This window comes from Glandiceps talaboti, chromosome 20 (genome assembly GCF_964340395.1).
Source record: "Glandiceps talaboti chromosome 20, keGlaTala1.1, whole genome shotgun sequence".
Classification (NCBI taxonomy): domain Eukaryota; kingdom Metazoa; phylum Hemichordata; class Enteropneusta; family Spengelidae; genus Glandiceps; species Glandiceps talaboti.
This window is the reverse complement of record NC_135568.1, coordinates 17,456,996-17,471,441: the sequence shown is the minus strand read 5'-3', so window position 1 is coordinate 17,471,441 and position 14,446 is coordinate 17,456,996. Positions and strand designations below refer to the sequence as shown.

The 14,446-nt window shown below is 34.1% G+C and overlaps 1 protein-coding gene across 1 annotated transcript in view; it reads left to right on the top strand.

Annotated features, from left to right (window-relative positions):
- Positions 1 to 316: 316 nt before the first annotated feature.
- The window catches only part of LOC144450741 (voltage-gated delayed rectifier potassium channel KCNH8-like), a 143,459-nt gene continuing 129,329 nt past the window's right edge, over positions 317 to 14,446 (top strand). The window contains exon 1 of the mRNA XM_078141436.1: positions 317 to 392. Coding sequence (XP_077997562.1) covers positions 317 to 392 — 76 coding nt within the window. The remainder of the gene's footprint in view (positions 393 to 14,446) is intronic.

The window sequence follows — 14,446 nt, the reverse complement described above, 5'->3', positions numbered from 1 at the left end:
GCGAACGGTAAAAAACACACCAGAGTGTCTCACACGCGTCGCGAATTATCTTTCCCGCAAGCAGTTGTCGTCCGATACTTTGAGCGGATTTCTCGATATCTCTTCACTGGCCACGATTGCACATGGAGTAGAAAAGATCGTGGATTTGCACCTTATCTTTGCCGTATATGTTGCAGCTATTGACAACATGATGCTCGTATGGCTGGGATACAACACGGCATGATCGCTTGGCACTGCATCATCGCACAGGTTGGCTATAATAATGGAAATGTAGTAATAGTTCAAGAGCAGCGAACATCATTTTCCCCTAAACAAGATGCCAGCCCGGAAAGGACTATTAGCGCCACAGAACACTTTTCTCGATACCATTGCGACTAGGTTTGACGGAACACGTAAGTACCCGTCTCCCTGCCCTAGTTTTGAAGTGAAAACATTTTTGCATAAAAAAGGAAACAGATGAACAACACGCGCGTCGCATTTTGTTCATGATCGCGTACCGTGACAACAAGCAAAATGTCAACAAAGTACCCACATATAAAAGTATGCAAACTCTATCACTGCAGCTCAAAATATAATGGAAATATCTCGATCAATTATTTTGCAAAGTTGGAACTGTCTGTCCATATTTATCAAAATAGAGATGTATATTATCAGTGGATAGTGAACACAAGATGGATTTCCTTTTTTCAGTTTTCGATAAAGATGTATGGATTTATTTTTCGCTTCAGTTCACAAATTAGTTGGGTGAAAGCACGCCAAAAGCCCCAACGTAATCTGTCTTTCCGCTGCAGATGCAGATTTTTATATTAACATTAGTTATTTATTTGTTTAAACTAAGAACGAAATGTTCATCTTTTGTTTCCGTTGTGTTTTCCGGAAAAGTTATGTTTCTGGAAAAAATTGAGGTAAGCGATGATCTGTAGCCTATTTCCTGACCAATGTTTTATTTGAGTCAGAGCTATACACGCGATAACGATATGACACGCGAACTGTCTGGAAAACTTTATCTTTTCCAGATTAATTTCATGTAATACAGGCAAGCAAGCGTAAAGGTGCAAAGCGAAAACTTGTCTTCGCTTTGGAAATTTGCATGAGGCGTGAAATTGTAGCGAGACGGTGGCGCAAGTTCGCTAAGCAGATTGACGCGCCTTTGGAAATTATCAACTGCTAACGTAGTACTGTACTAGGAAGTAGGACTTGTGCAAATAGGCGAAGTAGCGGTCGACACTCACAACTGTGCATCGCGAAGCTGCTGTATTCCTTCAAATCGTGTAAACCCATAGTAGTTTAGTCAGCAATACTCTATGCAGAGATTAAATCGACTGAAGTTTTCAAACTACAATTTTTGTGTCGAGCAAGGGTTACAACAATCAATCAAACATATTCTTATCGAATTTTAAAAAAACAATTGATTGAGAACAATTAACTGGGACTGAATGATTTGGTCTCTTGACCCCATATCGATTTATATCGACTGGTACGACATAAAATGAAAAAAGTCATTTTCAAAGACAAATACATGTGACTTGTCAGAAAGAAAATGATAGCAAATTTGCATAATAATGGCTGACACATCATATAACTGTAACTGCTTGAGAAATCTGTGACCATTAGATTTTTAAAAGCCAGGACGTTATTTTAAAATTATGATATTAATGCTAATCAGATTATGCAATGACATTTTTGTTTACTTGATGTGTTTTAACTAGCAGCATAGCTATCACCTTTCATTTGAAAAACAAAGTGTCAATGTATTGGTGATGTGAAAGTGTTGGCAGGGACATGACAATCCGATAAACTGACAATTTATGTTTAAAAAAGAAACTTTTATAGAGAAAAATATATATAAAGTTAAGGTACTTTAATTTGGAATTGGAAAATAACATAGGGAATGTACTGAGTACATACAGTCTAAGGGATCAACACTTCTAAAGAGATCAGATGGGGTGCTTACATTTGTAAAGCAATCACAGGTTATTGTTACAGCTTTCACACATTTAGTCAGTGTCATTCATGTACAGAAAAAGATGTGATAATTTGGCACATTCACACATTGTGCCTAACTGCTGTGAATGATTTCCCACTTGTTATGTGTTGCTAGTCACTATCATAGTACATATAATAACCTTACTAGTATATACGGATGCAAATCATTAGTTTCAGATCAAGATTTCCACAGAGAGAGAGAGAGAGAGAGAGAGAGAGAGAGTAGATAGATATGTTACGTAAAAACATTCATAGTGCAATTACCCTATTAACTGTTTCCAATTAATGATTCTAATTAATCCCATGACATTTTACATTGTCTAATTAACTAGAAAATACCAACCTTTGCAAACTTGAGTGTATCCATCTTTTCTCTTGATTGGTTCAGCTTGAAATATTACCACAGTAATTAATTAGAGAAGGTACCAGAGGTAAACTGCATTAGTATATTTTATCTAAGGTTTAATTGCTATTGAGTGTGACCTGAGATTGATCATATGGATAATCCCCTAATGGCCTGAACTTTAGTTTGCAGATTGCAGCAATCACAAATGATGATGATGTCATAAGTATGCTAATGGGTGTCTTGAAAGTGAGTATCTTGTGAAATTTCATAGAAAATGATGTACTTAAAATACTTGATTGCCATAACCGGAACAGGGTAGGGTTGACATCATGTGGCAGTGAGGTTTCAAATGAATTTTTTATTTTTCTAATATTTTTGTCTTACGCTGTCTGCATATGTGGAAAAGTATTTTTGCTTAAAACTGCACCAACTGTAACAGGAGTATGGTATTCTTGATAAGACAACCAACATCCACTGAAAATTGGTTAAATACTAGTAATAAGACATGAAACACGATAATTACGAAAATGTAGAGGTTTCGGGCACTGATTTTAAGGTGCGGACCCTAAAATAAGTTTGATTGAATTTATTGTACCATATATTATGTGTACAGTTACACAAATACCCACATATGGTTCAATGTTGCCCAGAGTGTACAATATCAAGAGTAAGTCATTATCTAACAAAATAGTTCCAACAAATGCTCCAGTTGTACATCTATTGCAGGTTTATAATAACTAGTTAAATATGTACTCAGGAATTTAGTGTTTTATTGATTTTCACACAATATATTATTAGACCCACGCTGACAGATCAAAACTTGAATTTCATCGACTTTGTATGAAAATATGATGGTACATGTGTAGACTGATTGCATAGCTTTAACATTCCTAAATTTAACAAGTTCAGATTGTTAAGGATATTGCCTACAAGCTGTAAATTTTTTTTTTGAATAATGTGTTCCTGTTTTTTAAATTAAAATTTACATTCATTTTTATCACATATAGCTGAAAATGTTGGTAACTTTATGGTTACAGTATATTACAGAGTATATAAATACACACACAATGACAAATCTATAATGTCTGATGTGGTGTAATGTTTCCAAAAGTATAGCTGTTGTGAACCAAGAGGAGCTTCTGTGTTGGAGAACTTATGAAATATTCTACCAAATTTTCCCATATTTTTGTACGTATTCGAGAAAAAAACAAAGAAAATCATGAAAATTGTGAAATCTTGCAAGAAATAGTGGATGTGGAAACTGAGAACAACTTAATAACAATATAAAAATGTTCTTCCAATTTGTAATGGCTGTACATCTGATGGGAAGAAACCAATAACACAGAGACCATATGGAAAACAATGGAAAACATAACTACCAATAGCAAAATATGCAAAATCTACCTGTCCCACCTATTCAAAAACTGAGTGTAATGGAAACCACAGTTTTTGTAATTTTTTTAGAATGGAGATAGCGACTCAATAACAATAAATAAATATTAAATATTATTTACTAGGTTTTGAATTTATGAACGAAGAGAACATTTTGGTAAAACTCATTATATCATGCAAATGTTAACTATAATTTGGGAGAGGTTCAGGTAAAATCACTGGGAAATTCAGGAATTTTGGGAATTTTGACATACAGAAACCTCTCATATCTCTACTGGGACGTTTAAATGTCAAACATCCGTAAATTAGAAATACATGTATATTTTTTTCAGTTTTTTTGTGTCTAAATAAGGTGTAATAAATATCCCATGAAATTGATGGATTTGTCTATTAAAAGGGTAGTACACTACATGTAAAATCTATAAATATAATAATAATTTACAATATCGGAATTAAGCTATGGAACAATGTGTTGTTTGATCGTATTTGTTGATGACTTTCTTTCTACCAGCAACTTATCAACTGGAAAAACACGATATTATAAAATGTCAACTGGCTATTTTAAAATAAATGTTTTTTTTAAAATAGGTATGCAGTGGAGCATACAGACGCATATTTAAACAAAAATTTCAAAACAGAATGTAATGATACATTTGGAAAGAACAAAATGAAAAATTAAATTGAACAACAGAATATGAGGGAATTTAGCATACTGCAACTACATTATAACAACGTTAATTTGACATCTGTGACCCATTACGTCACAACATCAGTGTTCTCCCTGAACAAGGTAACAGGGGCGCCGCGCCCTCTTGTAAATTCTTGGCGCCCCCTTGTAAGTTTTGACGAAAAAAAAATGAATTGAATATTTTTTCAACAAACGGGGCAAAACGATTTACTTCTCTCGCGGTTTCGCTACGATCTCATGGTCGCCATTTTGGAAAGTCAAATATCTCGGTAAAGAGGCTACTGTCACTGATGTCAAACTTCGTGCGAATCACATTCACGCATACTTTCATCAAACTTGTCATTCATTCTATAGCTTTCAAACAGTCAACATGTCTTTCCTCCATCATTTAGCTCAATGAAGATCAGGAGGTACACGGAATATTTTACACGTCGGCCCTTTTCAGGGCGAACTTGAACTCAGATCGTGGGATTGTTTGCATGTAAACACACACTTTCTCGAGTTTACGGTACAAAAACAAAATGAAATGCGAAACTTTGAAAGGCATGTGTTGTTCACCGACACTACTTAGATGATACTAAATAATATGTCACTAAAATGAACAAAATGGTACATTCTAGTTCCTTAACTATTTATTGAATTGTAATCGAAACGAAAATGGGCTAATATTTTCGTACCCATCGAACCACGATCGAACTTACGGAGTTATCGGGTGAGATGCGATGGCCTCAACACAGATAAACACGTGGTGTCAATGTGGGCGATTCCATTGTTCATGGATAGGTGGGCCGTGACAAAAGTCTCGGAACGGTCTGTTTTTACGTGTACACTAAATGTACTACAAAATCTATGGTTTTCAGAGTCGCTGTGTCTATGAATTGCTTCTCTTAATATAAAAACACGCAAGTAAGATTTTCCATGGCTACGTCAGTATTGAAGTTGAACGCTAAGTTCCCCTCTGTCCCTTCCCTTTAGTTTAATAGTTCGGACGTTGCATGTGTCGTCATAGTACAATCTTTGACCTTTCAAAATCTTAGTGAGTCGTCGTAGCAGAAAGTTTTGTCGGATACCTGTCCCACTTGAAAACTATGTATTCCGATTCGTTTTATTTCATTTTCTTTTGATTGACTTCATTACCACCCATAGTGACACGAAGCGGTTTCGCCTTCTTTCAAAAAAGACCTGTGCTAACTGAAACTGCCATGCCGTATTGTCACCGACTATTTTTGTTTTCGTAAAAAAAACTGAACATGCTGAAGAGAACTATATCATGGCGAGGCATGTCTTACAGTGTGAGTTTTTTTTGACGTGGGAGCGTGACGTATTGAGTGTCCATTTGAACATGTGCAGCTGTGTTTGGCATGTACTATTAATTTTCCAGTTAGACACAACAATGGCAACAAAAATTGCAACATTAGTGTTGCGTCTTTTTTACATTGACTGTAACAGAGCCAGGGTACAAGTTCGTTAGTGGTCTATAATTATGTATCAAAATAAAAACAATCGACTCTCACTCAGTATAGTACGATCGTCAGTCGAGGGGTATGGCAAATGTAACAAAATTCGTTGCGTATAGGATACGGATCGTTCGATCAAATATGCATAAAAAATTAATTTCCATTGCGTACGGTATAATACGCATGGTTTTGCGTCACCGCAAATACTGGTCCGTCATTCTGAGCAGTTCTCAAGTCCGGGAATTAAATGATAAATTTAATGAGAAGTCAACTAGAAAAGAGTACATTTAGACGAATTGAATCACTATGGGAATATCAATAGATGGACCAAATCTGACACCGTTTACTTTGAACAAGCAGTCACCAATGGGGAAATTACAAAGACAGGAGAATTCTCACAGAAGTGAGACAAGTTACTCAGCTGTTATGCATAAAGGCAAAGTTATCTTCACCCTTGTGTTTGACTTTTGTTTGTTTTGGTAGTGGTATGGTGATGATGCAATGAAGCTCTTGAAAATGGATTTCGTTTTGTAGTAAACACTACAACTGTCCTGAAACATCTTGAAATTTGCTGCAATTTTTTACAGAAAGTTGAAGATTTTGTTTTGTTACACTCTTTCAGCATTTGTGTTAAAATGAGCTATTTGAGTAACTATTTAGGACAAACTATTAAAAAACTATTTTTTTTGACACAGGTAAATTTGGCTAAATTCTGTCACTATTTAAACATTAAGATATCAAAACTCACTTTGACACTTTGACACTTCACATGATTGAAGTGGGTTAAAATGGCTAAATAAAGTGCCACCAAAAGCCACCATTTCAAGATGCAAATTGCAAAAGTTCCTAGGCAGGAGGGGGGACACCCCCCTCCTGACCACCCCCCAGCGTGCGCAAAGCGCACGCAGTGCTTCGCTTCGCTCAGCAACAATTCCCCCCTCTTGTGACAAAATCCTGGGGAGAACACTGCAACATAATACAACACAACAAAATATAAACCAAAACAATTCAACACAACGCTGTAGACAACACAATGTATGTATAACATCACAACACAACATAGCACAACATAATACAACACAACACAGCATAATAGAACACAACACAATACATACAACAAAACACAACACAACATCACAACCAATTTATCATTCCAAATTTAACTATATTGTACTATCATAATAATTACTTAATACATTGTATAACACAATATAATACAACACAATAAGCACATGGTAATACAACAATACAACGTCACAAGACAACGTAACAACATAAAACAGCAAAACATGTAAGATAAAATATCTGCACAACAAATTATCAGAAATCAAACAAACAAGAAAATTAGGGACAATTAAAATTAATAAAAATATAGTAGCAAAATGGAATAAGTACTGGGTTTTAGTTTGTAGGAAATTTTATACTCTTATACATAAGTAGATTTTCTTATTAACTGAATATTGTATGACAATCATACAGATCATTTCAGTTGGATGAAGGAAGGCAGAAAAAACCACAGGTAAGACTAAATTATTCAACTGCATTAATCTACTGGAAGTTGCATGAAATCAATTTGTCAACCATTTACAGCTTACCTAGGTGTGCCTTTAAGTGATGAACGTGATACTTGCCTCGTATGTACAGCAGACAAATAGTACGTGCAGATAATAATGCTTGCAGCTATATTTAATCCTTTAATATGAAATGTAAACTATCCAAATTATCACTTAAGCTTATAATACATGCAGTATTCATCTCATCTCAACAAACGATGAAGTAATACGAAGTAAGCAATTGCCATATGTTTATAAAATTAGGACAGCATTAGTTTTCAAGCCCCCTAAGTCTGGCAAGATAGATAAGAAATATCTTTCCTCTGGTGATTTTAAGTTGTTGAATATTACAGGAGGGTTACTGCATATTAAATTTTGCTTGATATTTTATTCAATATACATCTACAAATGCAGACTATAGAATGGAGTGCAATAACAAGGATGAAAGCTCATTGCACCAGGTTCGATGCTCACCAGGTTCAAAGCTCACCTCAAACACCATCTTTAAAAAATGATGTGTAACTGTCAGTCAGTCGGTTAGTTAAGACTAAAATTAAAAGTAAATAATAAATAAGAGCATAAATACACATTGCTTATACTTTAAATTCATAATACAGTAAATAGACTCTGAAAGAAACTATGACACATTGTCACAAATTGAATGACAATTCTCATTCAGGTATACACATGTTGGCACACTATACACAATCATGAGTCGCATAATGATTTTTCTACTCCTGCATGGTGTGAATAATTTTTTAAAATATTATTTTCACCAGATTTAAGAAATGTAGGGTCAGACGGGATGTGATTAACATAGAAGTAATGAGGGATGTCCTTGTAGATTTCATCAGATTTCTGTGTTGTTTAAAAGTTAATGAGTTCTAAATTCACTGCTAAAACAGATTAAAGTGTATTATAACTGTAATCACAGAAAAAAAGGAAAATAAAATATCAATAAACAACCCACAAAACCCCAAGTAATTAACAAACAATAAACTGCAATGTGATATAAAAACATTTGTTTTAAAGCAAATATAACAATTAAAGATAGGTGAATAAATATTCATAGCAGGGTGAATAAATCATTTTGTGAACTGGTGGTCTCCGTACCATTGCCTTAAAAAATCCAGTAGTCCTGTTGAAAGAATTAGTGTTCCAGGTCCCGCTAATGTGAAACATTAAATCTTACCTATGAATCTGTATATTCAGATGACTTTTTAACATAGTTATTAACAGTACGGTACTGGTCTGATGGACCAGACAAGGTAAAATTTTTGTGGTCCGCCCGTGACTAGTCCCTGACCCAGGATCAGTTGATTTGTTCACCCCTGCATAGGTTGGGATACATTTCATTTGGTGAAAAATTTAAATTTTTAGGTGAAATAAGAAGTTTTAAATAGAAATAATGATATTTCTAGTTGTTTTATAATGCCCACTTACAGTGGGGCGACAAGCAATTCGTCGCATGTGCCGAAACTAGTAACTACAACTGAGGTTGTAAGTAATGCAGCTATATTGCTTGGTAATTCACAAAGCAAATTGTTGCATATGAGTATACATATGAACTTATAAATGTTGTATATATCAAATTTATAAAGGTCAAGTCTTTTAGCGGCAAGAAATGTATAAGCAAAGTTATGAAATTGCTATGCCAATTAAATGACTGAACAATTTGGAGTTCGTTTATGGCGATGTTAATCTTTCCAACGTCACTACCTGCATTATATAGTTAGAAATAAAATGATATTTGGCAGAAACCAATTCATAAATGTTGTATACCCGTGATAAAATTAAGCGGTAATTGTGGTGATAAATCGAAATTATATCAAAAATATTTGCCAAATTAGTATATTATACTAAATATATGGTGGCCATAACATTGAAAGTCATTTGACCCATGGATATATAGTTTACTGCTTGCGATGTGAAGAGGTGGTTATAACATAGGGCAATTCATCAGGCAACTTGAGAAGCAACTTGCAATGAGTTGCAGAAAATCCAACATGTCAGATTCCTTGCGATGCACCTAGCAATGTCGCAGTGCCATGCAATTATGTTTGTACATTAGGCAATTTGTTGCATGCGATAAATTGCTTGGTGCGTTGCTTATCGAGTTGCATCATGTAACTGGGTCTTAATGCTGAGTTTATACATCTTTAGGTGTAGTGTCACATTTTAATACTGCATATTTAAAAAGGTACTTGCATTATTGTACATACTGAAGCATGTACACTTAACTACCACTTGCAATTGACTGAACTCAAACCTAGTATTAAGATATCACTCATTAAAGACCCGATGATGTAATTTATGATACATTAAAAAAATGTTCAGGAAATTCCTACTCTGCAGTAACTGTTCTAACAATGCCAGGAGACCATCATAATGTCATACAAGACAATGCACTGATTGACATTAACATTATACTGGAATGTGGTTATTTTAAAATATTCTCACTTGAGTAAAAATCTTATAAATTCAGCTTGTGCCACATTCAGTTGGGGTAACTGTTATATGACTTATCTTCAGGTGAAATGCCTGACATTGTGCTCAAAGTAATGGGCCTTAAAGCATGAAATGAGATATTCTCTCTGCTCAAAATTTACAGCAATTATGTTTTCACTGATATAACAGCATGTCAAGAAGTCTAGTACTAGACATATAGCCCAGAGGAAATGCTGGAAATCAAGTGTGGTAACGTCCTTTTGTCGGACAGAAGGCTCGTTTAGATAATCCTGAATGTCTGCGATTATACTTTAATGTAATTGTGCACACCAAATAGCTAACAAGGACAGACTTAGCAATAAAACATACACGTCAGCTTCGTTTCTATTGCCCAATCTATCGTACTTACATTCAACGGTGTAAAATACACACACAAGTGTATTTTATACTGCGTAAAGTCAATAGAGTCCCAAAAGCAAGGAAATAGGTTCATTTTCATTCTGCATAGACCACCATTTGCTGTGATGCATGTGAAAAGCCTGCGGGGGGAGTGATTGATTGTTACTTCTGTGATGTTTTCACATTCAAGTGATACCACCATTTCGTTGCATGTATACACATTTATGTAATGCTGCGCCACAGTTTTATTAGCTGTCGCATTTTTTCACTGCTGGCTTGCGAGGAGATTAATGCCGGAGTCACTATAAATACATTTTTAAGCCTATTAAAGTCTCATGGTGTGTGATTGGTAATATGATTGTTTGTAAGAAAATAGAAGTTGAAGATCACAAAAACAAGAAACAGTGGTCCCCCTTTTTTCTAATTGTCAAATTTACATAAGCAATCAGGGCAATGACTTGTACGTATGAAGGATGTTGGTAAAGGTGTATGAGCTGTATTAAAACACTTGAATTATTTATAGCAAATCATTAAAGGCAGACTGATTTTATCTTAGCTGCATTTCTTTAAGCTCAGTGGACAAGAAAGTAATTTTCAATAACCCTGATTTGCAAGACTTCCTAGCTGCAAGAATTAACAAATCTGAGTCAGAAAAGGCCTGCTGTACACAGGGATGAGGCATTATGGGTTCTTTAAACAATATTGAGGAGCTTCTTGTACTGCAGGCTTCTTTTCAGCCACGTTGTCAATTCTTAAAACTGTGATTCACAGAAGGTGAACTGTACACAGGGTTGATGTAAATTGCTTTCTGAGTCCCCTAAGCATAAAAGAAATGCAGCTAAGATAAAATCAACTTTGCTTTTGTTCCTTTTCATATCCTTTAGCATGTCGTAATCTTCAGATTTCGCCGATCAAACATAGAACGCAGTCATCATCAAACATACACATAGCGATCCTATTCTCAAACCTTATATACATATTGATATAGTACACTTTGACAATTTGCTAGTTTTCAAGCAAAAATCTTTTGTTAAACTCAGTAATCTTTCAATTACAGTATTTTTATGAATATCACAAACATTCTGTAAAATATTGCAAGGTCTTTTTTTTAGTTTCATTTTAATTCAAATGTAGTTTTGCCAAGAATCATGTAATTTTAAGTGCTTCTGATTTGCTGATGCTACCCACTTACTACATTAAGAATACAATTTACATATGGCAATGGTATGTTTGTCAGGCTTTTCCCCAGTAATCTTATCTTCTGTTCACATGACTGTCATCTCTCTTTCAGAAGAAAGACGCTAGGCAAACAGATTGCAGGTTATACTCTAAACTTTAGGTTTAAAATGCTGGGAAGTTTGTGGGATGAAATCTAGTAAAACTTGTAGTCTGAATTCCAAGTTATATATTAATGGGAGAGAAACTCATTCATCAACAGTGGTCCCATGAGCATTTCAAGGGAAGTTTTTCATTTGTCTAAAATAAGCTATTAGCAGATTTTTAAATCAAGGAAATTGGGATTGAGAAATGAGGGGTAGTTGAAATTTATTTTAAGACTAGAAAAAGTCTGAAGTAGAAATAAAGTATTACTGTACTGGCAATGGATTTCTCTAAAGATGGCATATAAACAACCAATGATTCATTTTAGTTTTAGATCATTGGACAAGTGTTGTACTTTGGGAATGTGTTATAACACTATGTTACTTAAAGTACCATGTATACATGCAACTGAGCCCAACTGTCATTTGAAATGATGGCATCATTTTACTGTTGAAAGGATGCAATTTGAGCTTGCATTTGTGCGAAGAACTTAATTTAGCTGAAAGGTTTCAATTTGCCTTTCTTGACATCGTCTAAATTGTTGGTCACAATATTCCATTTCCATCAAAATATTTCACTCAAAAATATCAAACTGTTGTAAGACTTTAAGCATGTGAGTTGACGTCAGTATGACAGATCTATATATTTGTTATTTGTGTAATAATCACAAAGTATGTACATTTAGGTGAAGGACTTCATGTGGTGCCATTTATGCTTACCATGTAATTTTCAACAAATGGAAAGGTAAAACTGCAGTCTTTGAAATATTTTCACCTTGAGAAGCTCACTTTCTTAAACTCACCCCCCCCCTCGCCTACCCATCCATCAATTAACGTAAGTTAAGTGGTAGTATTAAAACTAAGAAATAAATAATTGTTCTAATTTAGTATATAATTTATTCATAGACCTATATCCCATGACTGTGAAAGTTTTTCAAAATTTAATCTAAAAAAATGCTCAAGAGAATACGATATAATGTAAATTCTAAACATCCAAATTTGATTATATTATATTAGATAAATCTTTTGTTATCTTTACAATGTGCATAATTTAAAGTATGTCAAAGTAAAATTTAGGCAAAAACTTTGGGAAAATATATTTTGAAGTTAAATAGTTAAGGTATTAGACCATACAAAAGGTACTAACAGTTGCATTCCATTTGATATATTTACACCAAATACCTTAAGTTAACTATACACTTTAGAAAGCTTTTCTCTACTGTATACATTGATGCTATTTAAGTGTCAAATTATTCAAGTGTAGTCGCATGACCTGCAAATAACCGGAAATAGTCCATTTTGAATTTTCAGTCAAACGTTTTCTGCAAATGGTGCATTGTTTGGTATAAATGACATTGATATGCTAAAACATTCACTCTGATGACCAGAGTGTACTGATCCTTTCCTGTCTCTTTTCTTAGCTTCTTTTGTTGCTTATACAATGGCAACATTAGATTTTGCAGTTCTAAAAATACACTGGCTTTCAGTTCAGTGGCCCGAGTTATACTTTAACTGCAGACTTTAAAGTGAGATGGACGTCTTGACAAACATGGAGGACATTTTAACGATGTACTGATCACTATCATTTGAAATAGCAAGGCCTAGAATTAGCAAATCTAGTCAGCAGTATAAGTCCTCTGAGTGTGGCACACACATTTTATTTGTTTATTTAACTTTGACAAAAGTCAGGTAGTCCACACAGGTGACTAACACCTATAAACATGAACCAAAAAACAAATACTGTGTACACAGAAATAAAAGACAACCTGCATAAACTACATTTACAATACCCAATAAACAGAAAAAAATATAAAATGACATTAAATGACATTTTGTACAAAGACAGACTGACACCCAGGTACAGGGATATTCATGATCAAAATTGTTCACAAGTAGCTCATGGTAATGGTTTGCAATCAAAGTATTTGAATTCTTCAACTGCTTGATTTGAATGACAAGTGAAATATCAATATATTTGTATAAACTACTGGCTACCAAAAATAAGGTGATAGTCTGTTAAAAAACCAAAGGAAAACTGTACCTGAAATATTCACTTTTTATTATTCCAACTACAAAGTGTACAACACTTACATTATTGCGAGCCTTCAACTGGTTACATTCAGGGTCTGTGATAAATTTTTTAAACATTCAATACATATTTTAACTCAGTAATGTGAATTGACTGTCAATTTTATGAAAACAATATCAGCTTGGAGTGAAAATACTAGATTAGTATGACAGTTTAAAAAAAAAATCAAATATGTATTAATGCAATGGTGTAGGTTTGATTGTCAATATTTGGAAATGTTTTCAGCTGTCTGCTTGGAGCAAAAAGACAGGAGAATAGTGGCACTAAATTATCCTTTAATATAAATGAATCATACTTTTTTCGGAAGGTTTTGCAGGTATTTAGATAAAATATTTCCCAACAGGTATATTTTGTATTAAATTGTAAAATTGGGAACATAGAATGTCAATTGAAATATTTCCTTTAGGGACTGGCTCACTGATTAATTCTTTCGGTTTTGACCTGAATGTCAGCCTTGTAGGATTATGACTGATTTCACATTTAGCTATTATGATCACTTTGCATGCATTTCTCATCAAATTTAGATTTAAAAAAGACTTTTTGTGCTAAATTGAGGCATATGTTTGATCTATATGGGGATCAGAATGCTTTATGATTAGTTTGACCTTTGACCCGTACACAGCGCCATGTAGATTTAGACAAGTGGTGATGTGATGTTTTTTTCAACCAGATGATAATATTGAACTGATTTCCTCTACAAACATTTTACCAAACACTTTTCTTTATTAAAAAAAAGAGAAGAATTTTGTGTTCTAGTGCTTTTCTGATT